This window comes from Odocoileus virginianus, chromosome X, assembly GCF_023699985.2.
Source record: "Odocoileus virginianus isolate 20LAN1187 ecotype Illinois chromosome X, Ovbor_1.2, whole genome shotgun sequence".
Taxonomy (NCBI): domain Eukaryota; kingdom Metazoa; phylum Chordata; class Mammalia; order Artiodactyla; family Cervidae; genus Odocoileus; species Odocoileus virginianus.
In genome coordinates, this window is record NC_069708.1 from 52,649,965 (window position 1) to 52,672,095 (window position 22,131).

Genomic DNA, 22,131 nt, shown 5'->3' on the forward strand with positions numbered 1-22,131 from the left:
GGCTGTTGCACAATCTCATTATCTAGATGCTTTTTTCTGAGAATAGGTTACATCAGAGTTCAGCATTCTCACTATCCCTGAGGGCCAACTTTAAGGGCCAATAAATATCTATGAAGGCCATAAGCTTATATATGACATTCAAAGAAGAAAAGGAAATGAGAAAAGACTGGAAGAAAAGAGTGATAAATGGAAGAAAAAGGAAAAAAGAAAAGCTGAAATTAAAAGTAGGGATGAGATCCCAACAGTGGCATCATTCACCTTTTCCTTACTGACTTAGGGACCAAAATATGAGGATTATTGATCAGTTGCAACTGCAATATAGTCATTGTCCAGTCTCTCTCCTTTCTGTTACTCCCTTTGGGTTTGGCTTCTTCAACCTTCTCCTTATAACTTGTCATTTAAAAATATTGTGGGATCTAAGAAATCTAAAAACCAATGTATAAGGATTATATATAGATAAGAAGCCTGGATAAATTCTAATCCAGTGCTAAAAGGTCTCTCCTACAGAGTCAAGTACATGATCTCTAGTGTGGGGACTTTGTGACAGTTTTTTCAGAGGCTTTTCACTTACTTACAATTTCTCTTCTGTGATGCAGATGATAGGGTTGGCTAGCAACTTGACCCAAATATATGGGAGCACTGCCACATGTGAACACAGAGTGTAGCCGTGTGACATACTATATCCATGCTGCACATTTCACTGTGAGATCCAAATGACCCTTGTGTATTTTAACACAGTGTCTTAAAATTCTGTTTCTAGCTTTGTAGCTTTTAGACACAAAAGAACAATACATTTTCTTGAAATTACTTTTAACTTACTGCAGGAACAATTATTACCACATGCTTCTTCCACAAATATTCAGTGAAAAGCATTCTTAGTGAATGAACAAAATCTCTATTCTGGTTATATTTATTTGGCAGGAAAAATGGGAATGATCTTAAGATCATGCTAGAGATATGGTAGGGAAGCCCCTGGTGGCTCAGATGGTAAAGAGTCTGCCTGCAATGCAGAAGACCCGGCTTTGATCCTTGGGTCAGGCAAATCCCCTGGAGAAGGAAAAACCTGTTCCAGTATTCTTGCCTAGAGAATCCCAAGGACAGAGGAACCTGGTGGGCTACACCCCATGGGGTTGCAAAGAGTTGGACACAGCTGAGTGATTAATACACACACACAGAAATACTCACACACAGATATGGTAGGCAAGAATTGATATGATTAGATACAGGATTTGATGCCAATGATTTTATGTTCTGTATCAGTGAGGTCATCTGCCATTACATGGTACTGACATTATTTATATGATATTATTTAGAAATCAACCAACAATATTTATTTTAAACATTAAAGAGTACAACATATTGTTCCCTGTGTGCCTGTGAGACAATATAATAATTATTTTCAATAAAGTATGCCATTCTGAACCCTGGAACTGAAAGCTAGAAACTCTGGATTTTAGATTTCTAATTCTGAATTTGATTTGGATATTACTGGAGCATCATTTCTAACTTATATCAGTTCTTTAAATATCCGAGGGAAAATTCCAATGAAGCAATTTGTGCTTAAGTAAATTTAAAAGTTCTTAGATATTCTTTGGAAAATATGGCTCTGTGATGTGGAAGAATTGTCTTTTTGTTTAATCCTTGTCCATGACACAGAAACTTGCACATGGTAAACACTCAGTTAAATTGTTGAAATAAATACAATAGCAGATCCCACCAAAAGTACTGGAGTGGTTTGCTATGCCCTCCTCCAGGGGATTTTCCTGACCCCAGGGATCAAACTCGCATCACCTGTATCTCCTGCATTGGCAGCTGGAATCTTTACCACTGAGCCTCCTGGTAAGCCCAATAGAAGGTAAAGCAATGACCAAAACGTAAAACTCCCATTTCAAAGTTGTTGTTCCCAAAATGATTTCTGAGAAACAGTTAGGTGCATCTTTCTCTTGTCCCACATCCCTTCCCAAACAAATTTTCAAATTTTGATTTATTTTGCAGGCAGGGACGACATAGCCTAAATAAGTAGACGGGGATATTAGTGACATGAGAGAAAACAGTAATCTTGAAGGATTTTTCTCTGTTAAGATATTTTGGCGTTCATTTAAAGTATTATAAGAATAAACTTACCTAGTTTTACTTCAGCATTATGAGTCAGTAGCACATTTTGACCTTTGATGTCCCGGTGAATTACACGGTGTGAATGAAGATGAGCTAAGCCCTGCATATGCATACATATATACATTTATATAAAAAAGCAAGATCAATATATAGTTTTTCTCTTTTTATGGTACTGTTCTTAGCATTTTTGAAAAGACTTTTGGTAAGAAAAATGGCCCAGATTTGCATTTTTCAGACAAAATTCTTCTTTAGGCTGGAATTACTACAACCAGTTCCCAGAAATAGTACTTTCAGCTATAAGGAAAGGAAAATAAATGAGGACACCCATGAAAGAGAGAAAGAACACCAAAAATTAATACTTGTATATATTGGGCTATTTACCTTCCTTTCTAGTCTCCATTTTTCCAACTAACCACATGAGTAAAGACCTGGATATCTGAACTATTGTAGCTCAGCCATTGTTTTACTCTACTTATCCAACCATTTGTTTAGTCCAAAATATTTTCAAGTCAACCTTGTAGGCTGAGAATTTGGAGGAATATGGAAATTCACTTTAAAGTACTTGCCATTTGTATTGGTTTACCATGCTGTCTCCAGACCATTCACCACTAAAACTAACCCATGCCCTGACTTCAGTGAGATTGTGCTACATACTAACAGGAGATTAATAATAGAAATAACAGTGAAAACAGCTAATATCAATTGAGTCCTTATTCTTTGTCAAGCACTATGCTAAGCACTTTACATGAAGACAACTCTTAAATCCTTACAGCAATCTTTTAAGGAAGATGCTAATTCCATCCCAAAATACAGGTGACGAAAATGAGATTTGGAGAAATTAAGTAATTGACTCAGGGACACACAGCTAATACATGATGAACCAGAATTTAAACTCAGTCTATGCGTTAGTATACTGTATTGGTCTTTATCTTTCTGGCTTACTTCACTCTGTATAATGGGCTCCAGTTTCATCCATCTCATTAGAACTGATTCGAATGAATTCTTTTTAATGGCTGAGTAATATTCCATAGTATATATGTACCACAGTTTCTTTATCCATTTGTCTGTTCATGGGCATCTAGGTTGCTTTCATGTCCTGGATATTATAAACAGTGCTGCGATGAACATTGGGGTAGAGTTTGCACTCTTAACTACATACACTATTATCATGAGTGAATCCAGTTAAGACAGCATTCTAATATTTTTATCAGTGATGCTGTTCAGTTCTGTTAACATCCTTCTTGGATGACTCTAAGCACTTAAGACACAAAGAAAAATCTGAGTTTGGCAGATCAAGAACACTGTCATTTTCATCCAATTTGGTGTTCAAAATAAGGAATGTTTTAAGTTAAGACATTATTCAGAGAGGATATCTGTCTGCAAAAGAGTTGTAGATGATTTGAAGCCATTGAGTAAAACACGGATTTCTCAACCCATCTTAATCTCCAATGACATGCTTTAAAAAAAAAAGAACTCTAAAAATCACAACAACTTAACACTCTAAGTTATTATACCCATGATCCACCAAACACTGTAGTCTGACTCTGAAAGGGCCATTAAAAGCCATAATTTTATTAGTTGGAGGCTAATTACTTTACAATATTGTAGTGGTTTTTGTCATACATTGACATGAATCAACTAATAAAAATAAACGGGAAAAAAAAGAAGCCATGATTTGGCATTTCACATTATGTGAAAGCTGCTTTCTCTAAAGCCTTTTGGTTTTTTTCAGTATCCTGACACAGAAGTTTAGAATTTTTAAACCATCCTATATGAGCAAGTATAAGACACACTTATATATTACCCCCAGGTTTTTTCAAGGTCAGGGGCAAATGACTATATCAATGCTCACCTGGAGGATTTCTCGGCAAATATATGCAATCCAATCTTCCTTCAAACTCTGATTTCTGGTCATTCTCACTACATCAGTGACTGAGCCTGCTGCACATAACTCCATCACCATCTGCAGGGAAGCCAGCAAAGAAAGTATCAAGACTTAGAAAGTAGTTTTCTGAAAATATCTGGAGAGTTTTAGTTCATATGGCTTACATGTATATGTTATGTTTAGACATTAAGATACTGCAAAGACTGGCTTAATTGTCTGGTAGGAAGCTAGTAGAATTGGAAAGAACTGAAAAAAAAATCCAAAGATCTCTGGAGGGAGAGAAAGTAGGTACCACACCAGGGATTTTTAAAGCAGGAGGTGGGATCTGAGTTAAGCTTTGAAGGATAGGTTCTATTTGGATATGCTGAGAAAGAAGAACATTCAGCTTATTGAAAACAGAATGAGCACATGCCTTTAGAAAAAAAACTTGCACAGGGCTAAGCCTGAGTGATGACTGGAGTAGAACAAAAAAGACAGTTGAGGGAATAATTTGAGGGTGGAAAAACAGGACATGGAGGGGATCTCAAAACAATTGACGCTTAAACATTGACTAGATTTGTTTTTATTGCTGTTTTATTTTCTTTTTTTGTTTTTTTTTTCATTTATTTATATTAGTTGGAGGCTAATTACTTTACAATATTGTAGTGGTTTTGCCATACATTGATATGAATCAGCCATGGGTTTACATGTGTTTATTTTCAAGTTTTAGAATATTTTCCCCAAGATACTGGCAAAACACAACCTGAAGGGGGAAACTGTCAGTTCCACTACTGTAGGGAAATTTTTTCCAAATAAACTGCTAAGGAAAGTCTATTTTAAGGCTAATATTCTGACAGTGTCTCATTCAGATTTTACTTTATTAACAAATGCAATTTTTCAGGAAATTTGTTTTTGCCACTAATGAATCAGGTGCGCAACTAGTAAATTTGCTTTCATATATTAGCTAACTAGAGGACTGACCAATGTGAAAGAGAATCTGACTATTATAATCAATTTCACAAACTTTTCTTTAAGTACAGGTTTTGCACTAGTGCCAGTGTCAAATGTCAATACTACTTTGTCAGTAGAACAAGACATGCCTTTTTTAAAAAAAACTATAGGTAAGTTAATTATTGCCATAGATGAAAAGAAGTAAAAGGATAGGCCCCAAATCATGAATATTTAAAAGGTATACCTTATTTCCTTTTGGAATGCTAAGATTTTCCTTTCAGAAAATTACTTCCTTATTTTATATTTGTCCACAACTGATATAACACAGAGTTTTTTACCTGAGTACACTATTCCAATAAACGAAGATAAGAAAAGCAGCCTAACAAACCAGATACTACAGATAAAGCACAAAAAGGTTAATTTTCATGTCTACTATATCGAATGGTTACAACATATACACTGTGGTATTGGAAGAAAGGGGCTCATTTTGAACCATGACAAACATGAATTAAAGTCATTCACTAAGGTGAACACTGGAAAATTTTGCCAGTATTACCCGACTCAGAAGAGTTCTACTATGAAAAGAATGCAAGACGTTCTCATTTTTCCCGAATTTGTATGCACAGTGCCTGGCTATACTTTATAAATGGTAATTATTTTGTTATTTGCTTCCTAGGTGTTCAGATTTACATAGGAAAGAAAGTGTGAATGGTCCCAGGAAAACTCTTACCTCAACAAATAACTTTTGCATGCAGTGCCTATTTATTCTTCAGATATCAGTGTAAGAAAAAGTTTCTCATGGAAGAGTTTTCCTTTCCCTAACTTAGATTCCTTTGTTATTTGCCCACAAAAAAAGCATGTTACTTCCCTTCTGACCAATTATACATTTATTTGTGTGATTATTTGATTGATATTTGTCTTCACAAACAGACTATAAGCTCCAGTGGGCCAGATCCATGGAAATTCAGCTTATGATTGTATCCTCAGCATCTAGGAGAAAGCCTGGAAACAGATAGCTTTCGAATGAATAGATGTTATATGACTGAATTAATTGAGCACTGAGAAACATATCTAATAAGTAGACTGCCATATTGTCAAGAGAAAAAAACTTGTAAAAATATATTTAAAGACAAATGCTGTATGCCCCTCCAAAAGAAAAGAAAAACAGTAGTCATGAAAAATGCACAGTGGTATTTAACAAAATTTGAACTGGCATTGTCAGAGAATAGAGGATTTAGTTAACTGGACATTTGGGAGAAAATAGGTTTAAACTGAAGATCTCTAAATTTGAGGGTTCTCAAAATGTGGTACCCAGATGAATATCATCAACATCACTTGTAAACTTATTAAAAAGTGCAAATTTGTGGACTCCCCACCCAAGACTAACTGAATTAATAACTCCATGGGTGGGGCCCAGCAATCTGTTTTTATTAGGATTTCAATGAAATTCTGTTGCAGGCTAAAGTTTGAGAACCACAACTTCAATTCAACATCTTGTTGAAACCTTCCTATATTGCCCACTATCCTGCTTCTTTTTTTTTTTTTCTCCATTTATTTTTATTAGTTGGAGGCTAATTACTTTACATCATTACAGTAGTTTTTGTCATACATTGAAATGAATTAGCCATGGATTTACATGTATTCCCCATCCCGGTCCCCCCTCCCACCTCCCTCTCCACCCGATCCCTCTGGGTCTTCCCAGTGCACCAGGCCCGAGCACTTGTCTCATGCACCCACCCTGGGCTGGTGATCTGTTTCACCCTAGATAATATACATGTTTCAATGCTGTTCTCTTGAAACATCCCACCCTCGCCTTCTCCCAGAGTTCACAAGTCTGTTCTATACATCTGAGTCTCTTTTTCTGTTTTGCATATAGGGTTATCGTTACCATCTTTCTAAAGTCCATATATATTAGTTCACATATAAAATGTAACAGAATCTTTCTCTGACTCTTAAAAATTCTGAAAAGTCTCAGGTATTATTTAAAAGATACTACTCTTAACGTGGACTAGAAAGGCAAGAGAATGTACATGGACCCCAGATGATGTTCTAAATATTCCTTTTAAAACAAAGATATATTTGATTGAAGCTCACTTTCTTATGGTTTGATTATGTCTCTATAGGAGAGGGAAGCAACAATTCTGGTAACTGTAGCATGGGTTTCAGTTAGCCTTTAAAATTTATAGCTCATTGATTTGTAATTCATGATGCTATAGGCATGAAGCCTAAGAAAAGGATAAGTCAACTAACCATTTAGAAAAACAGTTTCTAGGAATTATGTTTAAAGATAATTAGCAAACACTTAAATTGTACTCATATACTCATTCCAAGTGTGACTTAGAATAGATATTTATTATTCAGTCATTGGGCCCAAATCCATCAGGTCATCTCCTTAGCTATACCTTTAATTTATAAGCAAATGTATTAGCTACATAAAGTTAAAAGCAGCAAAACTCTATTTGAAAAGAAATATGTTAGATATTTCCAGTATTCATTTGAGTCTTCTTACACCCTACCCCCAAACCCCTTGCCAGTTACTTAATTTACTTTTCCATATTTTATCACTCCCATTTCCAGGAATTAGAGCACATTTTTTCATACTACTTTGAGCAGCTGCATGCTTAAGTTCTTCTGTAGGTGCACAAAAATGACATCTCAGTTTATGAAAGTATATGTTCTGAAGTGAGACAGTCTTATGCAATAAGATCAAGGTAACTAAAATACACACCCAAAGTTGATGCCTCTGGCCAGGGGGACTCAGCTTGAAAAATGCACCATAGAAGGATACAATGTTCTTGTGGAAAGAGTACTTCTTCAAAAGGTTGAGTTCAGTCCTGAGATCCTCTTCTTCATCCTACAGAATAACGATAGTAAAATTCCTAAGCTATGCCACTCAATGACTATGGTATCCTAAGCTATAGTAGATCAAAGAAAGAGAATCAAATACCCCACAACAATGTATAATAAAATCTCAACTAGAATTCTCAGAATGGAGATGTGGGGTTAACTGGGAATTTGGGAGAAAATAAAGGTCAACTGAATAACTTTTAATTCAATGGTTCTTAAAGTATGACCCCTGGACCAGCAGTGACAACTGTATGAAGTTTGCACTAAATGGACTAACCCAATTAAACTGCAAAAGTCAATGGTTTTAGTATATTAAAAAAATTATTCAACCATTGAACATTTTTATCACCCCAAAAGGAAATCCCATACTCTTTATCACCCCCAAATTCTGCCACCACATCCCAGCTTCAAACAATCACAAATATTTTTTCTATCTCTATAGATTTATCTATCCTTAACATTGTATATAAATGAAAATAATATAGTATATAAACTTTTATGACTAGTTTGTTTTCCCCCCAGGGTTCATCCATGTTGTAATACATATCAGTATTTCATTCTTTTTTATTTACCATTCAGCAACTGAATGAGTTATTTCTACCTTTTATCTAGTATGAATAATGCTGCTATGAACATTCATTTCAACTTTAATGTAGATATATATTTTCATTTCCCTTTGCTATATACCTAGGAGTAAAATTGTTGGGTCAAACGGTAATGCTATATTTAACATTTTGATGAAATGTCAAACTGTTTTCCATAGTGGTATACCATTTTACATTCCCAAATGAATGATGGTTCTCATTTCTCTATACCCTCACCTCACACTCATTATTTTCTGTCTAATTATTATAACACCATAGTGGGTGTAAAGTGATTATCTCATTGTAGTTTTATTTGCAACTCCCTGAAGACTGATGGAGTTAAGGATCTTTTCGTGGGCTTATGAGCCATTTTATGATCATCAGAGGTGTGTCTAATAAAATATCTTTGCCCCTATTTTTAAGTTGGGTCACTTGTCTTTTTATGATTGAATTGTAAGATTTATTTATATATTCTATATATAAGTACTTTATAAGATATATGATTTGCAATTAATTTCTCCCATTCTGTGAGCAGTCATTTTACTTTCATGATAGTGTCTTTTGAGGCACAAAATTTTGAATTTTGATGAAGTCCAATTTATCCATTTCTTGTTTTGTTGTTTGTACTTTTGGTGTCATATCTAAGGATCTCTTATCAAATACAAGGTCACCAAATGAACTCCAATCTTTTCTTCCAAACATTTTATAGTTTTAGATCTTACATTTAGGTTTTTTATACATTTTGAGTTAATTTTCATAGAAAGCAGGGAACCAATTTCATTTTTTATTTTTTAATTTTTTATTAGTTGGAGGCTAATTACTTTACAACATTGTAGTGGTTTTTGTCATACATTGACATGAATCAGCGCTGTGATACATATACACCATGGAATATTACTCAACAATTTCATTCTTTTACCTGTGGATATCTAGTTACCTCAGCATTATTTGTTGAAAAGTCTAGTCTTTCCCTATAAATCATGTTTTCATTCATGTTGAAAATTAGTTGACCACAGATAAATGGAAATAATTCTATTTCACTGATCTATATCAAAAAAGCAAAAGAGTTCCAGAAAAACATCTATTTCTGCTTTATTGACTATGCTAAAGCCTTTGACTGTGTGGATCACAATAAACTGGAAAATTCTGAAAGAGATGGGAATACTAGACCACCTGACCTGCCTTTTGAGAAACATGTATGCAGGTCAGGAAGCAACAGTTAGAACTGGACATGGAACAACAGACTGGTTCCAAATAGGAAAAGGAGTACGTCAAGGCTGTATATTGTCACCCTGCTTATTTAACTTATATGCAGTGTACATCATGAGAAACACTGGGCTGGATGATGCACAAGCTGGAGTCAAGATTGCCAGGAGAAATATCAATAACCTCAGATATGCAGATGACACCACCCTTATGGCAGAAAGTGAAGAGAACTGAAGAGCCTCTTGATGAAAGTGAAAGAGGAGAGTGAAAAAGTTGGCTTAAAGTCCAACATTCAGAAAACTAAGATCATGGCATCTGGTCCCATCACTTTATGGCAAATAGATGGGGAAAGAGTGACAGACTTTATTATTTTGGGCTCCAAAATCACTGCAGATGGTGATTGCAGCCATGAAATTAAAAGACGCTTGCTCCTTGGAAGGAAAGTTATGACCAACCTAGACAGCATATTAAAAAGCAGAGACATTACTTTGCCAACAAAGGTCCGGCAAGTCAAGGCTATGGCTTTTTCAGTAGTCATGTATGGATATGAGAATTGGACTATAAAGAAAGCTGAGTGCCGAAGAATTGTTGCTTTTGAACTGTGGTATTGGAGAAGACTCTTGAGAGTCCCTTGGACTGCAAGGAGATCCCACCAATCCATCCTAAAGGAGACCAGTCCTGGGTGTTCATTGGAAGGACTGATGTTGAAGCTGAAACTCCAATACTTTGGCCACCTAATATGAAGAGCTGACTCATCTGAAAAGACCCTGATGCTGGGATTGAGAGCAGGAGGAGAAGGGGATGACAGAGGATGAGATGGTTCGATGGCATCACCGACTCAATGGACATGAGTTTGGGCAGGCTCCCGGGGTTGGTGATGGACAGGGAGGCCTGGTGTGCTGCAGTTCATGGAGTCGCAAAGAGTCGGACACGACTGAGCTACTGAACTGAACTGCACTGATCTATATGTCTATCCTTATGCTTGTATCACGTTGCCTTAATTGAATTTTAAAGTTTCTAGTTTGATTTGTCCTATAATTTTAAAAGATATGCTTAAATTCATTATTTTCCTAATCACTACAGTAGTAAATATGTTAAAAAGCTATCAATCAATCCAGTGGTCTGAATTCCTAGTAGCTATAAATTTCATTTCATCGCAAATAAAAAAAGCTCTCCTACAGCATCTATAAAAGTTCAATTTATATAACTGTTTCAGGAATACTCTCACTGTACAGAGTGAGATATATTTGTAGTATGTGAAGAAAAGAAGACTTTTAAAGATAAAGTTAAACTCCTGTTCTGAAATCCAGTGAAAAAGGATACCTTTGACTTATTCTGGGCAATGAATTAGAACATGGCCCACTGGCATTAAAAGTAATTAATGGGTGAACCTCTAACTATCTTTAGTTATCCCCAGCATTTCCCTTAATTAACTTGACTCGACAACCTTGAGGTCGTGGAAAATACATCTGTACAACATTCTTTAGCATTTCCCTAGGATTTTCCAGTGGATTTATTCATAAACATTCAACAATTATAAAACAAATCTAGACACCTGAATGTCTTTGGGGGAGGGGATAGAGCCTTATTTCTCCACTTGGAAGCTCTAACATCAGGATTTGCATTTATTGTGCAATAAAAGCATGAAAATTAAAACAATCACCTGTAGCAGGAGAATTATATAGAAGTTCAGGTTCCAGTTTCACCCTAGCCTCCCAAGGAAGCTTGGTTGATAAGTTGCCTTCACATTCCCTTAACCTGTTTAGCTAAAGGCTAATCCTCGTGGCTTTCATTCTTGCCATATAGGACCCTTAAACTTTCTGCTTCCCTTGTGATGTTGTTATTCTTTGAAATGATAACAATATCTGCCATCATATAGAAATAAACCTTAGAAACTAGCAATTCTAAATGTAGAGGGGGTACTCTCAGTTTCTAGCAGGCACCAAGGTTCTGCTGAGAGAAATATGAACTCATAAAGACTGCAATAAATAAGAATGAGATGATAACGTGAGGATAAGAACACAAAGAACAGGTTAAAGAGAAGTGCGGGCCAGATTGAGTCCTTCAACTTGTTTGGTAGTTTGATATCAAAGAACTTCCTTTTCTTTCTGAGCTAGAAACCTCATGTCCTCGAGCAGGAAGAGAACAGCTGGGCTCCTGGCAACTATGTAGTTTTATTTAACTATACTTTTATTCTTGTTATAGGTAGGCTAAATATTCTGGTGCCATTTTACCTATGAGAAACCTGACGACTAGAGAGGTAAGGCCATTTTTCCAAGTACTTCTTAGCTATTTAGCAGTAGACTTGGCATTGGAACTCATGTTTCTTGACTTCCACACTACTGCTATTTTCGTAAACCCCTGATTAATGAGATGTGTGTGCAAGTCACAAACTTCTTACCCCAAAGGGTTCAGGATGATTTAGAGATGCTAACTGGCTGATCAATTATTTTTCTTACTAAAATATATAATCAGAGAACTCAAAGCTCCCAACTAGAAAAACTTCTAAGAGTGGGTCTCCCACATAAATGTAAACTCCCCCAAAACCAATAAACCAAGATCAGACATGTTTGGAAAGCATTAGTATGTTTGCCACTCTCAATTAACAGGAAGTTGAGCTTGTGAGAAACACATAAGTACATTATATCCATCAGGCCAAGTGGGTAATTTAAAACTCTCACATATATCCCGGTAATATGATGCTATAGCATTTCCTGGCTCAAGGCCAGTTGATCCCAAGTGGCCTGAATATCCTGCTTTTTGTCAAGAAGAGGCAGCTCAAGGATGCCAAAACTTGAATTGCAATTTCACCCAATTCTAAAATCTAAGTATTTTACCCTATAGAAAGACTTCAGAGAGAGTTTGGAGATGATCTTCAAATGAATTAACCCAAATATTTGATAAAACCAGAATTAGTGAAAAAATTATAATTTTCATACCTTACCTTTTAAAGCTATTTGATTAACATAAGCATTACCTCTTACATTTAGATATGCTTTGTCTCCCAAGAAACACTGTAAACAAAACAGGAGCCCAGTACTTTTAAACTAATCATGAAACTGTTTACCGATACTGTCTTAATATAACTAGAAAGTTCTTCTGGATCTGATTATTAATGGAAAAGCTTATTTTTAAATGAGTCTGGAAGCATATTTATTAAGATACAAAAGGTTGAAAATATTTGAATACTAGATAGCTAACTGCAGGGGAGAAAATCAAGAAAAAATGTCAGTTATATTGTTAGAACAAAATTCTATATTTAGGCCCCCAGAATATTTGATAGATTACTAACATCTAGATTATCAAGATCTACTGAAAAAGAATATCCTTTGCCAGAGCTTATTCTAGAGCCAGCAAATTATCAGAGTAATAGAGACTGCTTTGTAAGGCAGTTAAAAAGCTTCAGGTAGAAATCACCTTCCCATTCCTTCATGTATTCAAGTACTGTGTCAGATGTCTGAACATTCAGGCTGGGTAGCCTGTTGGTTTTCTGTCTATGACTGTTCTCTCACACATGAAGAGAGTAGTCTTCATTGGGCTCATACATGATGGCAATGTCTCTAAGAGTCTTGATGGGGGACAAGCCAGTCAGTCCAGAATATCATGTAAAAGGTATGACAAGAATCTTGCCAAGGCCAATTTTAGACTTCCCTGGTGGCTCAGTAGGTAAGGAATCTGCCTATAATGTGGGAGACCTGGGTTTGGTCCCCCGGTCAGGAAGAACCCCTGGAGAATGGCATGGCAACCCACTCCAGTATACTTGTCTGGAGAATCTCATGGACAGAGGAACCTGGTGGGCTACAGTCCATGGGGTTGCAAGGAGTTGGACACGACGGAGTGACTAAGCACATAAGGCCAATTTTAGACAAAATTCACTCTTGTTCCCATCATCTCTTTTGTTTATTCTTCAGCTAGTGGGCTATATGTGCTGTGAATTTACTTAGTCATTCACCTGCAGTCAACACTTACGTGTTCAGTGTACCATTTCTTCTAGGCCTTACTTTCGAAAAGATGCTAGTGTTCAAATATGATGAATGAATCTATGTCAGTACATTAAAAACATAAATATCACTTTCAGGCAAGAAGAGTTTAGTGGTGGCCTTCTACAGATAATGATATAATACAAAGGGATTAGTTTAAAGTTGAAAATTAAAGGAAAGATGGCTTTGGATGCTAATGAAGACTTTCAGTACTCACACTGTATCTCCAGCCGACAGACTTTTGATATTTATTCACTCTCACTCGCCTTCCTATTTCAGGTAAAGGGGTCTGCAAAGCCAAGAACAGAACTTTATTAAATGCATTGGTACACTCTGAAAATGATTTATTCTTGAGTACTTTGTGCTTAAGTACTAAATGAAAGAGTAACATAATTCCTTTCTCAATTTTCACTAATAGTTTTAATTAAAAAAATCAGATTCTTATATACACAGAAACTTGGCAAAAAATTCATAGTAACAGATTTAACTGCCATTTATGGAATAGTACAATTTGATGATTGTAAAGTGCTATTTCTTCTAACAAACAAGGTAATTGACACTATCTATGGGCTGAACATGTTAACTGTTTCAAGTCAGAGTATCTAAAACGTAGATTAAATGTAGGTCAAAGTCTATTAAGTTGAAAAAAAGGGAATATGTATTTTAGAGGGTCTCACTCAAAGAATACCAAGCTGATTATTTGGAAGTCGTGGTTTACAGGGTAAAATAAATCCACAACACCTCAAAATTCATTTGACATTTACTGATGAAACAAAAAACAAGCAACTCTTTAAATAGCTTCAGCAATTCACTTCCTGCACAAATTGGAAAAGAACGGTTTATGGCGTTGATAACAATTCAGTGACTATGTACACTTTTTCAAAGATGATATTTTAGAATCTTCTTTTAGGTTATAGTGAAGTGAAAATATTTTGACCTTTGTTATGCCCGTGCTAATATTATCCTGAGAAAGTGAGGTACTCATGCTAAAGAAAGAGGACAGAAATCAGGGCTTAGCATAATCTATGACAATATATTATGACCCATGACACAGCTTTATGAACGTTAGTCAGAACACTGCCAATTAAACTCTCTCCTGTGCATCTGTTAAAAAATACATGAAAAAAAAGTGTATCTCAGACAAGTTCTTTTCCTTCTACCTGTCACTGAAAACCTAATGGACTGAGTTTTCAAAAGGAATTGTTGGGGAGGGAAAGAAATATGATAAAAAAGAGGAGTAACAAAATATTAGAGGAAATTTACTGTTTACTGTGCCTGGGAATAGATAAGCAACTAGAAATAGACAGGAATATGGATTTTTTTCATTTTTATAAAATACAAGAATATATAGGACTTTTGCTGTGATTACAATTTTTGTGTAAATGTAATAAATCAATAATAAAAATAACAGTGATAGAAATAATATTAAATTACAAATAAATGCAAATTAAGATAATTATATATAACAATGATGCAGAAAACAAATACAATATTTTCTGAGCGGTTTATCCCAAGACCACAGTCCACTAAGCAACAGAATACAGACAGGATGTAATATTACCTTACGAGCATTCATCACTTTCACAGCTGTAAATGCACCAGTCTTTTCATGGAGTCCCTGAAACATAAGATAGTAATAAACATTGAATACTGGCTATATAATCCAGCAATCAAGAAGCAAAGTAAAAAAAATATTAAAATTAAATAAGGTTAAATACTGTAGTCTATTATGAAATATAAAGTATTATAGAGAGATGAACTATAATGTATTATATAAACCAAAGCATCCTGATGAAAAGTAAAAATTTCAGGCTGGAGATAGGGAAAAAGGAAATGTTTTACTGAACATTTTTCAACTGATTATGTGGTACTATGCAGACAGATATTTCTATCGAACTCCTCTTCATATACTTAAAAAAGTTTTTTCCATAATTATCACAGATAAGAGTGACACATAATTAATTCAGTGGCCTATAAACCATTCAGTGTGTCTCAATCATATGAACCATAGATATTTATGAACAGAAGTTCTGAAAGATTCTTTTCTTATTGAAAGTCCTCTGAGTTCTAAGAACTTGCATTTATACAAAATGCAAGTACAAGTTACAGATTTATAATTTTCAAAAATTAGCACAGAGGTTGGGAATAAGACTTCTTATTTTGTAACTAATGCCTTTTAAAATATTTCAAGCTGAAATCATAGAGAAAAATCAGTCTGATATTGATATGAGTAAGGCTTGAACTTGAAACAGATTTTTTTCCCCTAGGAGACTGCATTCTTTGGCTGGACTGGGTTAGACAATATTTCCCCAGAACTGAGGTTCACCCATAACTTCAGATTGTGACTTTTCTCAAAAATAGGGTCTTTGCAGATGTAATCAAGTTAAATGAGGTTGTATTAGATTACCATGGTCAATGACTGGTATGTTTATAAGAGAAAGGTGAGGGATATTTGGACACACACAGAAACAGAACATGGCCATATGAAGACAGGAAGAAAGTGGAGTGATGCAGCTATAAGCCAAAGGATGCCAAGGATTGCTGGCAACCACTAGAAGCTAGGAAGAGGGAAGGAAGTATTCTTCCCTAGAACCTTTAAAGGGAGAATGGCTCTGCAGACTTACAGCCTCAAGAACTATGAGAGAATAAATTTCTGAAGTTTAAAGCCACCTAATTTGTGGATTTGTCACTGCAAGTGTAGTAAAATAATATGGGGGCAAAACAAAGAACTGTTAGTAGTCACAGATCTCAGGTGAAATACAGCCACATTTTTAAATGTAATAGAATGATCAGATGAGGGGGTGTGGTGTTTCTGGACAGTATTTTTAATATCTTGGGTAACGTGCCAAGTGAGTAGCTATGCAAGAGATCAAGATTCCTTGAATTCAGGACAGTGATCCTTAAATATATTGCTTATCTGTTGTCATACCTCTCTAATAAAAATATGTGCTTTGAAGTATATGAAAACAAAGTAGAAGTTTTCATATATTTTAGATGACTCCTACAAGTATTCTCATCAAAATAAAGCCAACTGATCAAAGAAGCTTGAAAGAAAAGAAGCCCACTCTACCATTACCACCAATGTTACATGAGTGTCAAAACTGTTTTTTCCATGATATGATTGATAGGATTTAATCCTGTACATTCAAGGTTACTTCAGTTCTATTAAACAAGCCACTGTTTGTAAATGAAGGTTTGTAAATGAAGACATGTGTCATAAACAGATCAGTAGGCTTTCAAAGAAATAAAGTAACTAGAAATACCAGCACTTTGAATTGAACTAGGCATTAAGCAGCTATACTGGTTAAATGGTTGAAGCACTGATGAGAAGTGGCATGGATTATTGGTTTCAGTTTATGGAGTCAGGCCTGTGAGTTGTGTCAAGGTGGTTTTTATTCAACTGTGTTCTCAAAAAAAAATGCTAAAGTTACTAACTATTGGTACCTCTGAATATGACCTTTTTTTTTTTGGAAACAGGGCCTTTGCAGATATAAGCAACTTAAGATAATGTCATACTGAATTAGTTCAGTTCAGTTCAGTTCAGTCACTCAGTCGTTTGCGACCCCATGAATCGCAGCACGCCAGGCCTCCCTGTCCATCACCAACTCCCAGAGATTACTTAAACTCATGCCCATTTGAGTCAATGATGCCATCCGGCCATCTCATCCTCTGTTGTCCCCTTCTCCTCCTGCCCCCAATCCCTCCCAGTATCAGGGTCTTTTCCAATGAGTCAACTCTTCACGTGAGGTGGCCATAGTACTGGAGTTTCAGCTTGAACATCAGTCCTTCCAATGAACACCCAGGACTGATCTCCTTTAGGATGGACTGGTTGGATCTCCTTGCAGTCCAAGGGACTCTCAAGAGTCTTCTCCATTGACATGAATCAGCCATACATATTAATGTATGGCAAAAACCACTACAGTATTATAAGGTAATTAGCTTTCAACTAATAAAAATAAATGAAAAATAAAAAAGAGTCTTCTCCAGCACCACAGTTTAAAAGCATCAATTTTTCGGTGCTCAGCTTTCTTCACAGTCCAACTCTCACATCCATACATGACCACTGGAAAAACCATAGCCTTGACCAGACGGACCTTTGTTGGCAAAGTAATGTCTCTGGTTTGTAATATGCTATCTAGGTTGGTCATAACTTTAGGGATGGCCCTAAAACCAATAACTAGTGACCTTATAATAAGGGGAAATTTTGGACACAGATACCCAGGGAGAACGCCATACGATGACAGAGGCAGAAATTCGACTGGTATGTCTACAAGGATTGTTGGCAATCACCCAAAGCTAGAAGAGGCAAGGAATCTTCCTTCCTAGTCCCTCCAGAGGGAGAATGGCCCTATAGTCACTTTGATTCTGGAATTCTAGCCTCTAGAATTGCGAGGGAATAAATTCCCTTTCTTTTAAGCCATCAAGTTTGTGGTTAATTTGTTATAGTAGACCTTGAAAACTAGTACACAAGGCTAGCCTGATGGAAACTAAGCAAGGGAATGGGGCTGGATTTGTGATAGTGTTCAGAAATTAATGATCAAAGTATAAGGAAATATCTAGGATCAGGTGAGCAGTTTTGGGTGGAACATGACAGCTACCAAAGACTAGAATTTTTAAAGGAAATGAAAATGTTGTAAGTTATTGATTGATCAGAGAAAAGTAATTAATATTTTAAATATTAATGCCTTATCAGATAGATGATTTGCAAATATGTTCCCCCATTCTGTAGGTTGCCTTTTCATTGTGCTGATGGTTTCTTTCACTATGCAGAAAGTTTTTTGCTTGATGTAGTCCCACTTTATTATTTTTGCTTTTGCTGCTTGTGCTTTTGGTGTCATATCCAAAAAATCCTTTTGAAGACCGATGTCAAGAAGTTTTTCCCACTATGTTCTCTTCTCAGGAGCTTTACAACTTCAGGTTAAGTCTTTAATCCATTTTGTGTTAACTTTCAAACTGGGGTAAGATAAGGGTCCAATTTTAATCTCTTGCATGTGGAAATTTAAATATGTTGGAAACTCCCACATTAATTTATAGATCTGGGAAAATATATATTAAAACTTTTATCTATGCAGCCCTTATCATGACATAGAAAGTACTGTTTTTCTAATTATTCACATAAACACTTTCTAGTCAAAGTTTACTCACATCTGTATGCACAAATATAACATGCTGGAAACTGGTTCTCACGCAGCCTTTAGAGGAGTTAAAATGTTTACCCCTTGATTCTAAGAGGTTTTTGTGAGCCAAACTACTATCCTGTGCAACACAAATATTTGGCATGTTAGCAAAGTTAAGGACAGGGAATCCTGGCATGTGACAAGATCTACAGTGACTAAACCACAAAATTTTTAAACATATGGAACACACAGCCATCATATTCATGACATATATTAGTGAGATAACATCTTTAAAAGATGCCACCAATTGCCATAGAACAGAGAAAATCAACTTGGCTCCATCTTTATTATCTGGGTTTTATTCTCTCAACTGAAAACTACAATTATTTTTCTGATTAGACAAGGTATGCTAATGAGGAGTCTTAAAAAACCATGCTCACTATGTCTATAGAGGAATTAAACCCCAGATTGTGGAACCAAGCACAGGGTTAACATGCCTAACCATTATGCAAGTTTTCATAGAAGTCTAGAATATCCAGGCAATAAATGGAAAATTGCTGCCTGTTAACTTAGTATATCAGAGGCTACTTTCTGTATCTTGACTTTTAAAATATTTTTTATTTTAAATAGTAATTTCAGACTTAGAGTAAAGTTTTAAAGATAGTACAGAGTGCTTCTCTATATCCTTTACACTGTTTCTTTTAAATGTTAACATCTTAATGACCATGGCACAACTGTCAAAACTAAGAAATTAATATTGGTCTAATACTCTTAACGACATTATAATCCTTATTAGGATTTCCTCAGTCTCCCCACTAATGTCCTTTTTGTCAGACCCAAAATGGGATCCTGCCTTCTATTTAGTTGTCATGTCTCCTTAGGCTTTTGTAATCTGTGATAGTGCTCAGTCTTTTCTGTTTTTCATGAGCTTGACACTTTTCAGAAGTACTGGTCAAGTATTCTATAGAACGTCCCTCACTTTGGGTTTGTCTGATGTTTTCTCATGACTAGACTGAGATCATGGGTTTGAGGAAAGAACACCATGGGAGTGAAGTGCCCTTCTCATCACATCATGTCACAAGTACATGGTATGACCATAACTGATCATTGGTGATATTAACCTAGATCACTTGGTTTAAGTGATATCTGCTAGGTTTCTTTTTTCCCTATTTCCCCCTCTCATATTCTACTCATTCTATCAATCAGAAGTGATTGATGTTGGTTTCGAAGAGGGATAACACTATTCTTGAGCATTTATCTAGAGAACTTAGATGTCATCTTGAGATAAACTATTTGTTTAGTGGTGGCATCTTGTGGTTCATTGAAGTTGTTATATGATCTTGATTTTAGCTGAAGGTCATGTTGTCATAAGCAGATTGCCTATCAAATAAGATGTTGAACTAGGACCAGCAAATTCTATTTCTAGGATGTGCCTTTTTTCAGTTACAATATATGCTTTAAGAAAAATTAATTTAAAACACCATTTTTTGAAAACACACATAGAGAATGCTAAGAAAGGAGTTTGTTTTTTAATTCTAGATTGAACGTTATATAATCTCACATTTCCCACTGGTCTTAGTGAATATTACACAGGAAAATCACAAAGAAAACCTTAAATTATAAATGTGGGGTTTTTTGGTCTGAGTTTCCTATCATCAGTAATTTCAATACTATCATATAGGAGCTACTAACTGCATTACAGTACAATGCTCCCTTAAATAGGGTTTGCAAACTAAGAATTTTTAATTCTCAAGCATCACAGTGCAAGAAGAAGAAAATTCCACTAGCTTTAATTCCTACCATAAAAAAAGAAATTTCTGCTTAAATCTTTTGCATACATTCACAGGCCCTCTCATATTTGAGTAATAGAAGATATGTAGTAACAATGTTTTGTAGCAATTTCCCGACTCTAAGCTCAGGCCTATTAACATCTGGAGTCAAAACACCTATATTTTCACCTTAGGCAACTGTCTGTTTTGTAACCAAGATCATTTAACTTAAATTTCATTATTTATAGATGCAGCTCATATGATACAAATTTTAGGGGCAAAAGAAGGTCAACTACTCAAAAAATCTCCCTTCCACTCCACCCTACAATTCACTTCAAAGTATAAAAATCAGTATTATGGCCTCAATTTTATTAAAGAAATGAAACTCTCATACTATTCACATGTTAGCTGAAAAAACTGATTTATCATTCTTCATTTGTCATTAACACTTTAGCATGAGTTAGAGGATCCGTTTAGATAACTGCAGGAATGGTAATAAACAGTTAAGTGTTGATGGAGGAAGGAAAGTGCTAGAGTCTGAGGAGTTCCAGGAGAGACTGCTCCTCAACCATAATGAAGGTAGCAAGTGTCTAGAATGGGGAGCAAGGTAAATGTGTCTGAGAAGAGACTCTAAAAGTATGGAGGGAGAAAAAAAAGAGGGGGTGGAGTGGAGAGGTAAAGAGACAAAATGTGCCAAGTCACAATTTTACTGGAGGAATTTACAGTGTTTAAGATGTATATATCTGAAACAATTACAGAATGAAATCAAATACAAAGACTACTTAATAAGATGAATTCTTGGGTCCCAAATATAGTCTAAATACAGTTTAAAGAGTTTGAGAGAATAAACATATGATACCCCGTGAAGGTCTTAAATAAAGTCCTAAGAAATTTCTCTAATTTATGATCTCACAACTATTTTCTAGGATTGTACTCTAAATATAGTAATTAGGACAAATGTATTCTTTTTCCAGGACCATTTGAAATTATCCAGGAAAGAACATAAATTCCTCAATGTGTTGATTTCAATTTGGCAATGATTCATGTTCTTATTAATTAATTTAGATAATCAAATAAGCAGTGTTAGTCTTCTTCACAGGAGAAACAAAACTTTACTACTGTGTAATTGCTCGTCAATGGCTCCAAGCTGATCAAACAAACAAAAATTGCAGGACAATCTTAATGAAGGGATGACCATGAAAGAACTCTGGTTTACAAATGGACTTACACTAGCTTTCATTAAACACCAAACTCTTCAAATTTATTTTCGGAAAGTGGAATTACCACATTTCAGATTACTCCCAATTTGAGGAAATATATCAGGAGTAATAAAGCAAGGTCAACTTGCAGATTGGTAATCCAGAATCAAACTACAGATTAGCCAATGATTACAAAAGAAAATTGGTGGCTTCACTTGTGGCTCAGATGGTTAAGAATCCATCTGCAATGCAAGAGACCTGGGTTTGAACCCTGGGTCGGGAAGATCCCTGGAGAAGGGAATGGCAACCCACTCCAGTATTCTTGCCTTGGAAATCCCATGGACAGAGGAGCCTGGTGGGCTACAGTCCATGGAGTCACAAAGAGCTGGGAATGACTGAGCAACTAAACAACAACAAATTACAAATTGTCAGTATCCTGGTCACTTGAAACTTAGCCTTACTTATTTCTAATGGACTGGACCAGCCAGTCCATTGGGCT

The 22,131-nt window shown here is 35.6% G+C and overlaps 1 protein-coding gene across 2 annotated transcripts in view; it reads right to left on the reverse strand.

The window, feature by feature from the left end:
- The window catches only part of NRK (Nik related kinase), a 122,841-nt gene that overhangs the window by 52,268 nt on the left and 48,442 nt on the right, over positions 1–22,131 (reverse strand). For both annotated transcript variants that reach the window (XM_020873202.2, XM_070461766.1), the window contains exons 3-7: positions 15,109–15,165; positions 13,765–13,836; positions 7,659–7,784; positions 3,968–4,078; positions 2,125–2,215 (exon numbers count right to left, since the gene is read on the reverse strand). In XM_020873202.2, the coding sequence (XP_020728861.2) occupies positions 2,125–2,215; positions 3,968–4,078; positions 7,659–7,784; positions 13,765–13,836; positions 15,109–15,165 (457 nt within the window). The remainder of the gene's footprint in view (positions 1–2,124; positions 2,216–3,967; positions 4,079–7,658; positions 7,785–13,764; positions 13,837–15,108; positions 15,166–22,131) is intronic.